The following is a 14271-nucleotide window of genomic DNA, read 5'->3' as shown; positions in this document are numbered from 1 at the left end:
AGCGCCGGCAATTCTCCAGTTAACCGCCTCGCGCCGTGGCATCAATGCGGCTGAGCCCGTTGTGCCGCTCCTAAAAGCATCCTGGCAGCCCGTGCCAATACGCAAGGCTCATTTGCTATAATCGTCACTAATCGATAATAGGAGGAAACACCACGTGTAAAAGAAAAAAAGTTCATGAAAGCAGATAAAAAAAAAAACGGCTAAGAGCACACACACACACACACATGGCGCAAAATTTATAATAATAAAAAAATAAAGATGAAGGAGGGGATGCAAGCACACATAATCACGGTACAGTTATATACATAAATAGAAATAATTCAGTGCTAAGGAACGTGAGGAAAAAAAAAAAAAAAAAGAGAAGGAGAAGGAGAAGAAAAAAAAGAAGGAAAATCAAAAAGAAAAAGATTACATAAAATAAAGGCATACAAGTCACAACTTTCAATAATTACAGAGAGGAAAATAAGAGAGAGAGAGAGAGAGAAAAAGCACCAAACGTGAATCAAACATTTATGCCTTGACGTATGTGCTTGTATGCTTCTGAATGCCTGTGTGGACAAAGAGGGAGAGGGAGAGGGAAGAAACGACAATGACCCGCACATATCACCCTCCGCCGCTCCTCACAGCCACAGTCTCGTGACGGCATCGGTGAGTTGCAGACGCAAAGTTGGTGGCTGTGAGGAGCTCGAAAAAAAAAAAAAAGAAAAAAAAAAGAAAAAACTTTTAACAAAACTTCAACACGCACGTGTAAATAAAATATGCACCCACCCACCCACCCACACATGTACACACATACCTACAGAAGCATACAGAAGCATACAAGCACATTCTTTTTTGTTTCCACCGACCTCACCAGCGGTGCCACCCTCTTGTCTCCCTCCCTCCCTTTCTCTCATTTTCATTTCTCCCCCCCCACTCCCAGTCCTCTCCGTCCGTCGACACCCTCCGCTTACCACTCGGTGTCTTATCGGTTAAAAAAAGTATTCGCACCCCAACAAAGGCCAAGATGCAAATTCCCTGAGAGGAGACACACACAAAAATAAAAAATAAAAGAAACAAAAAAAAAAAAAAGATCATCCCCTTTTCCCTCTTCTCCTCATCTCCATTCTGCTGCCTGTAGAAAAAAGAAGGATTATGGAAGAGAAGGTCACGGCCATCTGTACAGTGGCCGTTTTCTCCTTTTCACTTCATGCCTGATGTATCCATCCCAATAAAAACCCTGCACAAAATATTCAACATATATATGCATATGTGTATGTATTTGTGTGTGCGGTTTGAGCCTTTTCTATGATTTTCTGATTTTTTTTTTTTCTTTTGATTTTTCTTTTTCTTTTTTTCTTTTCTTTTTTGGAAAGAAGTGGGTGCTTATTTGCTGCCGCATGTACATCCCCACACCTGTGTGTGTGTGCCTTTCCCTAAAGTGTTTTTATTTCCTTCCTACTTGCCGGCAGCCACCACCCTCCTCTCCCCGCTTAATTTTCTTTCATTTTTTAGTTTTTTATTATTTTTTTTATTGTTTTGCCTGCGTGTTTCGGTTCCTTTCCCCCGCTTCATTCACATCCTCGTTTTTATTTCTAATTGTTTCTTCCATTCCCCCCCCCCCCCACTTGCCCCTACTTAACACCGTGCAGCGCAGACACACACACAAAAAGGGAAAAAAAGCACAGACGCAGACGCTCTCTTCGTCGTGCACGTCCCGAGAACTCACAAGACGCGGGTGTGTTGATGCGCGGTGAAAAGCATCCAAGTGGGCTCTTCCCGTCCGTGCTGCTCCCCTCCGCACCTCATTTCTCCTTCCTTTTGCTACATATTTACTCCCTTTTGTTTGTTTGTTTTGTTGTTCTTTCTTTTTCGGGGATGTCTTGTTTCCCCTTATTTTTTTTTTTTTTATATTCCGCCCATCTCCCTCCTGTTCCGTTTTTTCTCTTTTTTTTGTTTGTTTCCTTTTTTTTTTTTCTTCGTTGTTGCTTCGTTCAGCAGCCCGTCGCCCCTCTCTCCCATACGCACGCTTTCTTTCTTTTTCTTTTTTCTTTTTTTTGAGTTTGTGCCGCCAATTTACTCCGCTTGGCCGTTCATTTTAACGGCGACGTCATCCGCCACGCCGTTGGCGTCCACGATGCCGTTCATATGCGCCTTCTTTGGGCTGTCTTCCTGCGGGTACTCGTCGTGTCGCGAGAGTTTCCTCTCGACATCATTTTCTCCTTCTTCCTCCTCCTCCTGCATCTCTTCTTCTTGTTGTTCCTCCTCCTCCTCCTCCTTTTCTTCTTCTTCTTCCTGCCTCTCAGGGATCGTCGCTGTGGACAACTTACTCCCGGCGCTTGTCACTGCCGCCTCTCCCGGCATTTTCTTCTGCAGCGGCCGAATGACTTCGGCTGCGTCCTCCACAACAAACAACACGCGGTTGTGCAGCGCGGGGTTGGTGGCGCTGAGTTTCGTGAACTGAATGTCGAGCTTCCCGTCCAGCGGCGTGGAGGAACGAATGCCGATAACAAAATCCTTCTGCCTTCCCTCCAATGTTCCCTTGCGGTGAATGCGGGGAAGCACAAAGTACGGTCCTTCGCTCGGCTCAAATTTGTAATTCATGGCGACTTCGCGAGCAACGACAAATGTGAACGCATCGCTAGGCGACTCCGGATCACCCGAGCTGTTCTTGTGCACCAGCTGCTTATTGCCCTCGGCACGTGAGACGCTGATCATCAACGGGGAGTGCCGCGCATCCGGCATATCCAAAGGCACGCCTCGCTTATCCAACTGCGTGAGAGTGAGCATCACCTCCACGGGCTCGGCGGCACGCACCATCAGGACAACATTGGGTTCCACGTAACTGAATTCACCACGCACGCGGTAGTCATACACCGGATCTCGTGATAGCAATACAACGCTGCATCCGTCAAACTGCTTGGTGGCGTCGCTCCACTCCATCCAGAAGGACCCATCGTTTATAGAAAAGTCCGGATTACAGACGAGACGCACCTCCTCGTACTTGTCCCAGTTGCTGCTGCCCGCACACCACGCCCCTGTCCACGGCTCCGTCGGCTCCCACGGGTTTTGAATTTTTAGCATCGTAATGCCAAAATTTTGGAACTGACGTACCTCCTTCAGGCAGTACGTGTAACCGTCCCTCAAGCCGGCCTTTGCATTCTGCTTGGTGCTCTTCCCCGCGGGTGTGTTCAAAAGAACAATGTTACCAGCCTCCAGGTAGCGTGTGAGTTTGCCCAGCAGCTCATTAACACCCCCATACCCCTTGGCGGCGTTCACCCACGCCTCATCAAAACGGTACGATGGAGCGCCTGTGAAGTCCCGTAGGGCATGTGAGGCATCCCCGCCCGTGATGCTGGAGTACGATCCGTGCAATTTGGCGTACGCCTTTTGTAATAGTGACACCCACAACTCCGATGGATCGTCCAGCACACGTGCGAAGCATGGCACTTCATTAACAGTGGGCAAAAAATCGTCTAACAGAACAGTCTTCCACCACCCGTTCTTGTTGAGTGAAACACGATATGCAGCGAGGCGCGTTTCTTCTGGATTACAAAGCGCAAACATCTCCTTTACACGCTCCTCATCCTCTGCCAATGCAGCCGCCGCACACATAAGCCAATTATCACACAAATGACCAGGATCAATGCACTGCGGAATGACAGTGCCACAAATGGCATCAACTTTTCTCCGGTTTACACCGTGACATTCCGTTGACCTTCTGATCTCCACCGCTGCAATGGGCCGGCCATCTACATCGGGGCGGTAAAGCATCTTTTCAGAGGGCTGAAAGCTCAAATCCACATAAGGGGTGCTTGTTTCAATACATTTACAAAGTATTCCTTCTTCGTCAACCGAGCCGTCTGCCAATTCTATAACTCTTTGCAGCTCCTCCGTGGCAACTTGGGTGAGGACCTGAAGGCCCTGCCGGTACTCCTCTGAGAGTGCCTGCGCAAATACATCCGACCTGTACATTCCCTTTTCCCCACACAAGAACTCGACCGTATCAAGGGGATACACCACAGCAGAGACAATAGCCGAGTCGTCCTCCTCATCTTTTTTTATGGAGGAGCCAAGAGGAATGACGCTGGAGTCCGGGCTAAATTTGCAATTCACATGCATCTCATAGTTCATGGTGTCGTTATGTAGGAACCACGTGTCGCCCTTCTTAATGAGGTGGCAGAGTCCTCGGGGAGGAAAAAAGGACGAGCCCTCGCCACCCTCCACGGTGCACTTTCCATACTTGTAGGTTGCCTGCCGTGCCTCCATCACTCGCCTTAATCGCTCCAGCACCTCCTCCGGCACAGTTGCCTGTTTCTGGACCACCCCCTCGACCTTCACAACATCCTCCGTGGGCGCCTGGGCGGGGGCCTTTGACGTCTCCCCTTTGGTGGCGGCAGCGGGCTTCGCGGTGGGCTCCGCAGCGGCCCCCGGCCTCGGTTGCTTTTCCTTCGAAGCGCAGCAGCCCATCGTGTCAAATTCCTCTATTCCTCCTTCTTCTTGCTTTTGTTTGCTTGTTTGTTTATCTTTTAAATTAATTCCCACACTTTGTGAATAATACCCGCCTGCACTTCTTTCCTCAACGTGCGGTCTTCTTCTTCTTTTTCTTTCCTTCTTTCTTTTTTCTTTTTTCTCCCCCTTTTAATTTATTTGTCGACCAACGCTTAGTAACCGCCAAAATTCACCGTTTCTCTTATCACACAGCAGCAAAATATTATCTTTCGTTTTTTTTGGTTCTCAATTTTTAATCACTCGGATTTGTAACAAAAAAAAAAAAATCTAAACAATAATTTGTTCCTTTTTTCTTTTCTTCTCTTTTTTTTTTTGATTGCATGCATGCAATCATACAAATACACACAATTGTGTGTGTGCATTCAAATACAAATGTATAAAAATAAAGATGGGGACAGAAGGGAAAGGGGCATGCATGTTTATGGAGATAAAACCGGCGTATAGGGCGCCATAAAAGACAAAAAAAAAAAAAAAGAAAGAGACATCCCAAGACTGCAGGCGGAAACATTAAAAATAAAAACAAAGGAAATTGCGGTTAATTTTGATTAAAACTCCTCCTGTAATTCTCGCAGAGTTGCTCTTCTCCCACACACACACACACACCCGCGTACCGCAAAACAAAGACACGCTCAACTCAACAAATCGAACTAAAACACACAAAATAAAATGAATGGCACATTACGGGGAAATAGGCAGAAAAAAAAAATTAAGGGAGAAAAGCCGGCAGGCAGTAAAAACAGTGAATGTGCAGCCGGATGAGGCACGGTCCCCTTCTTCCTTCATTCCCGCAGAGAGTGCGAGCAGACAACAAGAGAAGGCAAACAGTCGGGCTCAATGCACCCAACATCCCCTCACGCCTCAAGCGACACATGTCCAGCACAGCCACACACACACACACACGCAGAGCAGTGGACCAACGGGCTCACACATCCATCCACCACAACCGGGCACATCGCGAGCCCACGAGGCGGCAGCGTTTTTAAAAGTGTCCGACGGTTGCAGGGCCCCTCCGCGTGAAGCACAAAAAAGAGGGTGGGCCGGGTGGAAGGGAGGGGGAAACAAAAAGAAAAGTTTTACTCACTGCCCCCCAGCACGATATTTCTGAAGAAAAACCGACCAAAGAATTAAAATAAAAAACGATGATTTTATTCCCCGGAGAAAAAAATACATTGATTAAACAACGCACACATTCGTTTTCTTTCCTAGCACCGTTGGGCCACACACTCTTCCCGCATACGTACAGAATTGGAATTAATAGTACGTAGGGGGGAAAAAAGAAAAAGGCAAAATGCATGCAGTCCCTCTAGCTGTAAGATACACGGCTTGGTATGAGTCTTTTTGGCCATCGTCAAGGCCATCCCCCCCGCACCTTCTTTCAATCTCTCCAACGCCCATTTGTTCAATGTAGCCACGTGGAAAGAAAACAGAGCCCCCCATACAAAACCCCCCAAAAAAAAGAAAAAAAGAAAAAGACACACAAATACAACCAAGTCCATAAAATCGTGTGGTGAGCCCAAAAAGATAATGGTCAATACCATCGTTAGCGTGATTGCCTAATAAATAGAAGAGAAAGGGGGGAAAAAAAAAATCGGTAATAGCGTCTTAATTATTATTTCTTTTTATTTGTTAACATTTTTACTTTTTCCCCCTTCCTCCATCTCTCTTCTTTTTTCTAGCTTTCCTACTTTACTTTCTTCGAGTCTTGTATGGACACGCCCTCACGGAGCACAGCGGGTCTCTTGGGTTTTTTGTATTGAAAACTCATACGCTGCGGCTGTGCGGCGTGCAATGCGGCCTGCATTCCGATCTCCAGTGGCTTTTCTGACGTCGACAACTGCCTAAAATTCACCTGCAGCCCGCCTTTTTCCACTTTCCGCCGCGAGAGAAGCCCCAACGTGAAGGTCTTCATCGCCTCCGCTGAATTTTCCCCGACACGCGGAACGACGTAATACGGTGAGTGCTCTGGCAGAAACTTCACCCACATGCCCACATCTCGGGTAAAGTAAAAACTGCAGGCGTCTTTCGACGGTGCCTCCGGGTCAAGCGTGCTGTTGGCGTGCAGCACGTGTGTGTCCGTCTCCGAGTGGTAGCGGGAGACACTGATGAGAAGGCCCTTGTAGAGCGCGTCGGGGTCCCCCTCCGGTAGGCCGCGGTTATCGCGCTGCGAGAGCGTCAAAAATGCGTCCACTTCTCGCTTCGCCACCACCTCAAGGAAAAAATTCGGCGTGGGGCCTTGGAAGAAACCGCGGATGCGGTAGTCAAACCATTTCCTCCGCACCATGCAGACACCCCCGGAGGAAAAGAACCGCGAAATGTCACTCCACTCCATCCAAAATGTCCCATCGTCTTTTTTGCTGGGCTGGCACGAAAGGCGGAGAATTGGATGTCTCTTCCATTTTTCACTTGCTTCACTCCACGCACCCGTCCATTTCAGGCCGCATTCCCCACACACACCTCGAATCTTCATGAGCAGAACATCCGGAAACCTGAAGCGTCGAACATCCACGACGGAGTAGAGGCTACCCAGCTCCAGCCCTAAGCTCCTGTAGTGCTCCTTCATACCGTTATCAAGTTCTCCAGACATGTCATATATATTAGTGTATGCACCAATTTCAATGACAGGGGTGCTAAGAGTGATCAAGTAGCCCTTCTTTTTGTAGGACTGAAGCGACTTAAAGAATGCGGAGGCGGCCTCGGCGCTTGCCACGGCTGCAACCCAACTATCAGTAAAAGAAAAAAACGGAAACCCTGTGAAGTCCCGCAGCGCAGACAACGGGTCGCCTTCTTTTATGGTTGCATATGAGCCGTGAACCTTCGCGTACGCCTTTTCAACAAGTGACACCCACAATCTACATGGATCATTCGCACACCTGCCAAAAACGGGTTGGCAGCCAATCGTTGGGAGATAACTGTCGACAATGACATTTTCCCACCAGCCGTGTTTATTGAGTGTAACACGGTAGGCACCATACTTTTGTTCCTTTCGCGTCTTCCGAGATGCGATGGGAGAACAAAATAGTCCCTTCACAAGAGGAGGATGAAGTGCAAGAGCACTTAACGCCCCAATTAACCAACTATTCCCCAGCTGACCTTGATCAACTTCCTTTGGATCAATACGACCGCGAAAAAGCTGAATGTCATCGTGACGCTCATGCGGAATGTAGTCTGTGGCCCGCTTCCATGTGATCTCCGCAGCGTCCATGACAATATTCGCGTCCTGTGTACCCTCTAACGATCCTGGGCCCGGGAAAAAACTTAAGTCAACGTACATGACTCCCTTGCGGCGGCAGATGCGCAGAATCTCCTCCTCCGCACAGCAACGTGAGGCAATCCCAATCAGCTCCTCTTTTTCTTGCTGCAGCCTCGCCACTGCTGCGGTATTGACTTTCTGCAGGTACGCTTCCGTCAGTGGCTGTGAAACTGTCGCCATTTCACTGTAGACCACATGGCGTGAGTCAAAAAAAACAAAGGGCACCGTCTCGAGAGGGTAGACAACAATTTTAGCTACCCACCCGCTCGGCTCTCGTGAAAGTTGAGTGCGCTCGCATGCAAAAACATAAGCATCCGCGTCAAAATGCATCGTGACGTGCATCTCCCGGTCCAACGTGTCATTGTAAATAAGCCAACGCTTGCCATTCTCCACGTAGAAGCAGTCGCCTTTTTGTAGCAAAGGAAATGCATCGCCACCTTGACTCGGACCTCCAAATTTAAATTTACTCTTCCGCCATGCACGCTGCCGTCCCTGTTTCAAGTCCAATTCACCCTCGGCCTCTTCACTGGTATACTTACGCCGGATTTTTCCAGAGCCGCAGAAGAAGCCGAGCCCCATGACACTTGTCCTGGCTTTCTCTACAGAATGCTCGCGAGCACAAAAAGAAAGGCAGCAATAAAAAGGGTCCAAAAAGAAAAAGCATGCGGATCAACAGGGGAAAAAAAGAAAAAAGGGGCCCAACAGACACACACATGCGCAGTGACACAAATGAAGGCACGGTAAAACTCAATAAATGGCACATCGTCCTTCAACAACCAACTCCCCTCTGAATGCGGCACAACCACCACCGCCGGTTTTCGAGGCAAAAGAAACACACAACGGGAAAAAACAAAAAACGGCACCAGCGGGAACTCCACAACCCGCGCGGCATGTCCTTCTCGCTCCCTCATGGCCCAGCGAGCACACCCGGTGCGTCGGATTAACTCTGGCGGAGAGAAAAAATAAAAATAAATGCCCACGATTGCAGCATCCCAAAACTTCACTTCTCCATACAAAGCCCGTTATGCCACGACAACCGCAGAGGTTTGGGCTCCGAAATGTCTCCCACTGTCGTCTGCACCGAGACAGAGCCGGTTGATCCAAAGAGAAAGCAGACGAGCGGGAAGGCGGCAAATGGAAGCTCAGCCCCCTGCCAAATTTCTGGAAAACTGTTGGAAACAAAGGCATAATTGAAGCATCGACCACAACGTGTTATCCACGCATGCACATTCTCCAGGGCCGAAAGCACCTGTGCCGTCCGACGAGTGTCCCCCGCGTCGGTAAAGCTGTCGTCGTCAAGAAGCAGCAGTGCAGGAACATCATCCGGTGTACTCCATGCGCCAACCTCGCGGAAAGCATCGGGGAAACTATCAACGTACATAAACTCAATGCGAAGAAGCGCGTCCTCGTCAAGGCTACCCAGTGGAGTGAATGGCTGTGGCATCTTCGCATAGAGGACGTGCTCCCGGCACAGTACCACCACCCGACCCCCGTCTTGCGCGGTGTTCACAGCTGCTTGGAAGGCAAAAGACGTCTTTCCGCTGTGTCGCGCCCCCCGAATAAAGCAGCCATGCCCGCTCAGCTGAGGCCAAGGTGCAGGTTCCTCTCGCGAAAAAAATAGTGAGGCATCAATCGACATGCGTGCAACCTCCCTTCTTTTCTGTGTGTATGTGTGTGTGTGTGTGTGTGTTTCATTTTTAGTCCAAAAGAGAAACAAAGAAAGGAAGATGAAAGAGAAGATCAAGCATCAAAAAAAAAAAAATGAAAAATAAAATAAATTCACATCCACCTGTATATATATGCAGGTGTGAAGTCAATTGAGAAGCCCAGCGGTCGTCACGACTTAGTGGACATCGCCGAATGCGCTACATAAATAAATACACACAGACATCCGCAGCGGCAGCTGCAAGCCACCCATCTCCACACGTATGATTGGTATTTGCAGACATCATTGAAGGGATATATAAGGTCTGTGCTTTGCGTGGTGAAGTGGCGTTCCATCCTTTACAAAATAAAACGTTTCTGCAACCGTTATGCCAAAGGCAAAAAATCGCATCCTTTGCACTACTCGGGGCAAAAGGCTTTCATGGTGATACCCATTGTGTATCTCATCCTCAGCCACCCTAACCGCAAGTCTACAATGCAACTGTGCAGTTCTTTGCTTCTGTTTCTTCTTTTTTATTGGCCTACATGGACGTTGAAACTTTGCTGTAACTGACATCCACAGTCTTGTCGCGTTGATTTCGAAAAAAAAGGCAACGTATTAAGGCAGTTATGCCGACATAAACCCCCGAGGAGGCGCCAAAACTTTGTCCAACATAAAAACATCTCCATTCGACGTCACCTCTGAGTTACCCAAACAGCATCCCCGCACATTCTTCCCATTGCCGTCGGTGTCACGAACTTTGAGCAAAAGCCCCGTGTATGTGCCTTCAAGGTTCGAGAAGGGGAGTTCACATGTGTCCGTTTGCCAAATTAACAGCCAATTCTCCTGCTTCCTTCTTTGCATATCCTTCAGACGCCACACTGCGTGCTTTGATGCCTGCGGCGGCCAGTGCACGCCGCTCACAATGGCCCGGGTGGTGGGAACAAAAAAAAAAACGTACACAAAGAGGCGTGCGACATCATTCCACCCCGTCCAAAATACACCCGCCTGACAACAATTGCAATTGGCGCGTGGGTGACTTTGATGCGTGGATGTCTCTCTTCTCTACGCGGCCTTTATGCCATCAACCCGCACTCCGCACACCTCCACACACCACGTCACTGACCCAATGGGCCATAACCGTTGAGCACAGAGAAACAACAAAAGGTATTTTTCCCCCAGCACCGTACATGCATAGCCCTTTGTTGGTCCTGCATTCTTCAACATGCCTCCGTACTGTGACTTCCACACCACCGTTAATTCTACAACGTTGCAGGTAAACCCCTCGTGCCTTCAGACGGCGTGCCGGCTGGGCAAAAAGGCCATTCATGTTTCCATCCATGAGGTTTCCTTCACAGAAAAAAAGATGCATATGTTTATGTATATGACTCTTCTACAGCACAAGCCTCAATCACTTATTTCCCCAAAAGAAGCTTCATAAAATAACGGGTTAAAATCCCCTTCACATCCTGCAGGGGCTTTAGAAGTTTGTCCGTCAACGATGGTGGGGTTTATTATAAACCACAAGCCTCCGTGTGTGTTCCCTTCTGGTACTGAGACGCATTAAATAAAAAATAAATTTAAAAAAGGGAGCTGTTAAAGTCTGTTCTTGCAGCGCAGAGGCCTTCAATTGTCAACGGGAGGCAAATCATCCAACACAATTTGCGACCACAAGCCATTCAGAAGTAGTGTGACACGATGCCCCCTTCCACGCCTCGTTTTCCTTCCACCTCCGCCAAAAATAAATAAAAACACGGTCTTGCTGCTGTTGACATGCGCCGGAAGTTCAGCGCAGCAGCAACTCGTGAGAGAGGGTGAGACGTCATGAATGCGAGACAACTCTTCTCTCTTTCTCTCTCTCTTCGTGCGGAAGGTCCTCCGCCACCCCGCGGACACAATTCAACTCCCCGAACACGGCAGAAGACACAACACACACGCGGCCGGCTCTGCCGTACAATAAAAAATGAAAATAAAAATAAAAAGCCATGAACCCACACGTACACACGCACACACGCACTCTGCTCCCGCCTCACTCGCTCCGTACGACCGATCATTTTGCTTTTCTGACAGAAAATAATTTCAGTTCATTTCATTTCCTTCGCGAGTGTTTGCTCCTCCTCCGCCGTCCCACCGCTTCTGCCGGCATGTTGCCAATGACGACACATTGTGCCATGCTGCAAAGCCAACCCTCCTGCAAAAAGCGGCAGGCATGCGCCCTATTCCCACACGGCGTGGCAGAACACACACACAAAAAGGAGGCACTTTCCCTCTCCCCCTCCTCCCCCTTCAAAAAAAAAAAAAAAGAAAAAAAAAATATTTTACTTCGGAGGACGATAATCGCACTGTCCCCTGCAGGCTCATTTTGGTAATGCGTGGGGGGCAGAAACAAACAAAAAAAAAAATGCTCCGCAATGACACGCAAAAAAAAAAAAAAACACACACATAAAAATGCAGATAAAATAAAAGACACATATATATATATTAGATAGATAGATATAGAGATAGATATATTATACACATGCATAAATAAATAAATATTTATTTATATATAAATGCCACCAATGGCACATAGACACGGTGTGTGTGTGCATTTGGCGGATGCACACAACGCCTAAAGTAACAAATGACATATCACTCACGGTATAAACAAACCGAGAAGAAGCGGGGGAAAAAAAAAAAAAAAGGAAAAAAAAAAAAAAAAAGAAGCATGTGCGGAAAGGCGTGAAAAACACACACAGACACGCACGCATACACGTTTGTTATATTTTTAAAAGAAATTTTAAAAAATGAGCACAAAAAAAAAAAAAGGAAAAATAAACAATAAAAAAAAAAGGGATGTAAAGAAGAAGAAAAGTAAACGGCAGACTGGTTAGAGACAGAACAATGCACTGCCGTCACTAAATCATATATATATTTATATTTGGGCAGATTATTCGTGTGTCTAACTACCATCCTCTTTACATCAGTTATCCCTTTCTTTTTTTTTTTTCTTCTCTCTCTCTCTCTCTTTCTTTCTTTCTGTTTTAATTCTTTCGCCTCTCTTCAATGGCCACAACCGTTCACTGTTATTTACCAAAGAAATCAAGGAGATTTTGTACCATTGGCTGAGGTGCAGCGACAGCAATAACCACCGGTTGTGTGTTGGGATTCGCGGTGTTAACATTATTATTTCCCCTCTTATTGGCATTACTGATCTCCGTCGCTTCATCCATTTCCAGTGCGCAAAGATATTTGCGGAATCGTTGCTCCACCGCCACCAGCACACTTCGCTTCAAGTCCTCGTCAGAAATGAGCTGCTCAATCCCTTTACTCCTGGGTGCCACTAAACGACCAAACTTTATTGCATTCGAGTAGCAAGGAAGTGAGCATGCACCGGAAGACGTTGGCAATACACAATTTTCTGGGTTGGTCCCATTATATCCCTCGTTTTTCGGAATATTCGTGGGGACATCTCCAGTCTTGTTGTTTCTCAAAATGTCAAGAGGTTTTACTTGGATTTCATCGGAGTCAAGTGACATCTCTCGCGAAAAGTTCAAGCACGGCTGTCCTGTAATTCGTTTGGCTCCTCGCGTAGCCACCGGTGGGGTTTCGGTTTCCAGTGTAGACTGCAGACTAACAGGAGAGGGGCAGGGAACCTCCACTCCCGCTACAAAAGCCAATGACCCCTCCGGCAGTGGCCCGCTCACACTGACTTCAGCCTGCGATTCCACAGGGGCAAACAATGCCATTCTTCCCTCAAAGGCCGGTTTCGTAAGTAACTCACTCGGATCGTCATCGTCCAAGAATTGGCTTTGCCCTTGGAAGGAGAGCAGCTTCGAAAAGTTGCAGTCTCCACCTAAGGTAAGAAACGAATTCATAGACTGAGCATCTCGGAGCGAGAAGGAGGCCTCTCTGACCAAAAAACTGTCCAGAGCATTGCTCACAAACAGAGAGACGGAATCATCTGTCTCGGCCTTCGTGACAGGCGCTAGCAGCGGTTTTTTAGCCCTCGAATTCGTCTGCATGTATCCTTGAAAAATATGATCCACGATCGTACCCAAATGATCCTGGGAGAGAGTCCTTCGGCTGGACAAACGCCGCAGAAGAGGGTCCCTGATAGCCCCGGTTCCGTGGTGTGATTTGACCCTTCGCAGTACCGCACTTTCCCTTTTTGTCGGACTTTGATTGTTTGTAAGCCTGGACGGTTGAAACAGCACCGGCCCACCCCACCTCTTCTGGCGCTCCGAGGCATGGATCCCTTTGGTGATGACGGGGGCATCTAACGGCTTCATGCCGTACATTTCTTGGATAAATTCCAACGCACTCTGCTGGACATCCGTCGCATGCGTCCCGCCCAACGTACCACGCGGTACACTTCCCCCACGGCCACCACTCGCGGCGGCGTCTTTTTCGCCACCAGGCAGCAAAGTGTCTGTGGTCCAGCCCACGAGAGTCGTGCCGTTGGGGGCGCCTGGAAGCCTCTGCCTGCCGGTGTTCAGCGCTTTTAAATCGAGGGCCCTCTTCCACGCCGAGTGAGGCTCTTGAAGGGGCTGAATTGGTGCCGCGTCCTCCTCTTTCATTTATGCAGGAAGACACAAACGAAATAAAAAAAAATCCCCCCCAATATATATATATATATTTTGGTTTGAATAACACCAGAACACAGACACACACACACAAAAAAAAAAAAAAGAAGCAAAAAACAGGCACCGCAATCACACTGCAACGCTTGTTCCTACTTTTTATAAACCCCTTCTCTTTCTGCACCAAAATCCCCCCAAAGAAAAAAATTTACCCACAACGTGCATAACAGCAAAAGGGAAAAAAGAAAAAGAAAAAAGCCACAATAACATGTTTACACAACCTGCATGGCAATACACAGCCATATATAGATATGGAGAGAGAG

The 14271-nt window shown here is 47.9% G+C and overlaps 4 protein-coding genes across 4 annotated transcripts, besides 38 other annotated features; all 4 read right to left on the bottom strand.

Annotated features, from left to right (window-relative positions):
* Positions 1-2287: part of a sequence feature (heterozygous, non-Esmeraldo-like haplotype) that runs on past the window's edge.
* Positions 232-257: a sequence feature (AT_rich).
* Positions 342-406: a sequence feature (T-rich).
* Positions 453-489: a sequence feature (CT-rich).
* Positions 689-720: a microsatellite.
* Positions 1036-1071: a microsatellite.
* Positions 1300-1349: a microsatellite.
* Positions 1486-1515: a sequence feature (AT_rich).
* Positions 1873-1894: a sequence feature (AT_rich).
* Positions 1918-1959: a sequence feature (A-rich).
* Positions 2056-4449, bottom strand: Tc00.1047053509237.130 (cytoskeleton-associated protein CAP5.5, putative; the record flags this gene model as incomplete). Its single annotated transcript, XM_809546.1, has 1 exon — positions 2056-4449. The coding sequence occupies one exon, from the start codon at positions 4447-4449 to the stop codon at positions 2056-2058; it is 2394 nt and encodes a 797-aa protein (XP_814639.1).
* Positions 2197-2274: a sequence feature (GA-rich).
* Positions 2288-2338: a sequence feature (haploid, non-Esmeraldo-like haplotype).
* Positions 2339-4811: a sequence feature (areas not merged during assembly with more than two copies in the genome that could not be assigned to a particular haplotype).
* Positions 4572-4611: a sequence feature (GA-rich).
* Positions 4770-4805: a sequence feature (A-rich).
* Positions 4812-5036: a sequence feature (areas merged during assembly that could not be assigned to a particular haplotype. This can correspond to areas where the two haplotypes were merged or to regions with more than two copies in the genome that were merged during assembly.).
* Positions 5037-5175: a sequence feature (haploid, non-Esmeraldo-like haplotype).
* Positions 5176-6123: a sequence feature (areas not merged during assembly with more than two copies in the genome that could not be assigned to a particular haplotype).
* Positions 6124-7018: a sequence feature (heterozygous, non-Esmeraldo-like haplotype).
* On the bottom strand, positions 6173-8320 carry Tc00.1047053509237.120 (calpain-like cysteine peptidase, putative; the record flags this gene model as incomplete). Its single annotated transcript, XM_809545.1, has 1 exon — positions 6173-8320. One exon carries the CDS (start codon positions 8318-8320, stop codon positions 6173-6175), a length of 2148 nt encoding a protein of 715 aa, XP_814638.1.
* Positions 7019-8015: a sequence feature (areas merged during assembly that could not be assigned to a particular haplotype. This can correspond to areas where the two haplotypes were merged or to regions with more than two copies in the genome that were merged during assembly.).
* Positions 8016-8400: a sequence feature (heterozygous, non-Esmeraldo-like haplotype).
* Positions 8401-9011: a sequence feature (areas not merged during assembly with more than two copies in the genome that could not be assigned to a particular haplotype).
* Positions 8742-9380, bottom strand: Tc00.1047053509237.100 (hypothetical protein, conserved; the record flags this gene model as incomplete). The annotated part of the gene is made up of 1 exon (XM_809544.1): positions 8742-9380. The coding sequence occupies one exon, from the start codon at positions 9378-9380 to the stop codon at positions 8742-8744; it is 639 nt and encodes a 212-aa protein (XP_814637.1).
* Positions 9012-9945: a sequence feature (areas merged during assembly that could not be assigned to a particular haplotype. This can correspond to areas where the two haplotypes were merged or to regions with more than two copies in the genome that were merged during assembly.).
* Positions 9403-9431: a microsatellite.
* Positions 9446-9519: a sequence feature (T-rich).
* Positions 9946-10757: a sequence feature (areas not merged during assembly with more than two copies in the genome that could not be assigned to a particular haplotype).
* Positions 10758-13250: a sequence feature (heterozygous, non-Esmeraldo-like haplotype).
* Positions 10949-10974: a sequence feature (AT_rich).
* Positions 11346-11368: a microsatellite.
* Positions 11675-11700: a microsatellite.
* Positions 11857-11937: a microsatellite.
* Positions 12055-12091: a microsatellite.
* Positions 12146-12174: a sequence feature (AT_rich).
* Positions 12181-12218: a microsatellite.
* Positions 12359-12406: a sequence feature (GA-rich).
* On the bottom strand, positions 12452-13945 carry Tc00.1047053509237.90 (hypothetical protein, conserved; the record flags this gene model as incomplete). Its single annotated transcript, XM_809543.1, has 1 exon — positions 12452-13945. One exon carries the CDS (start codon positions 13943-13945, stop codon positions 12452-12454), a length of 1494 nt encoding a protein of 497 aa, XP_814636.1.
* Positions 13251-13707: a sequence feature (areas not merged during assembly with more than two copies in the genome that could not be assigned to a particular haplotype).
* Positions 13708-14094: a sequence feature (areas merged during assembly that could not be assigned to a particular haplotype. This can correspond to areas where the two haplotypes were merged or to regions with more than two copies in the genome that were merged during assembly.).
* Positions 14095-14271: part of a sequence feature (areas not merged during assembly with more than two copies in the genome that could not be assigned to a particular haplotype) that runs on past the window's edge.

The sequence above is a fragment of the Trypanosoma cruzi genome, genomic scaffold (genome assembly GCF_000209065.1).
Source record: "Trypanosoma cruzi strain CL Brener 1047053517185 genomic scaffold, whole genome shotgun sequence".
In the NCBI taxonomy this organism is placed as follows: Eukaryota; Euglenozoa; class Kinetoplastea; order Trypanosomatida; family Trypanosomatidae; genus Trypanosoma; species Trypanosoma cruzi.
Note: the sequence above shows the minus strand (reverse complement) of the source record. Positions and strands in the feature narration are given on the sequence as shown.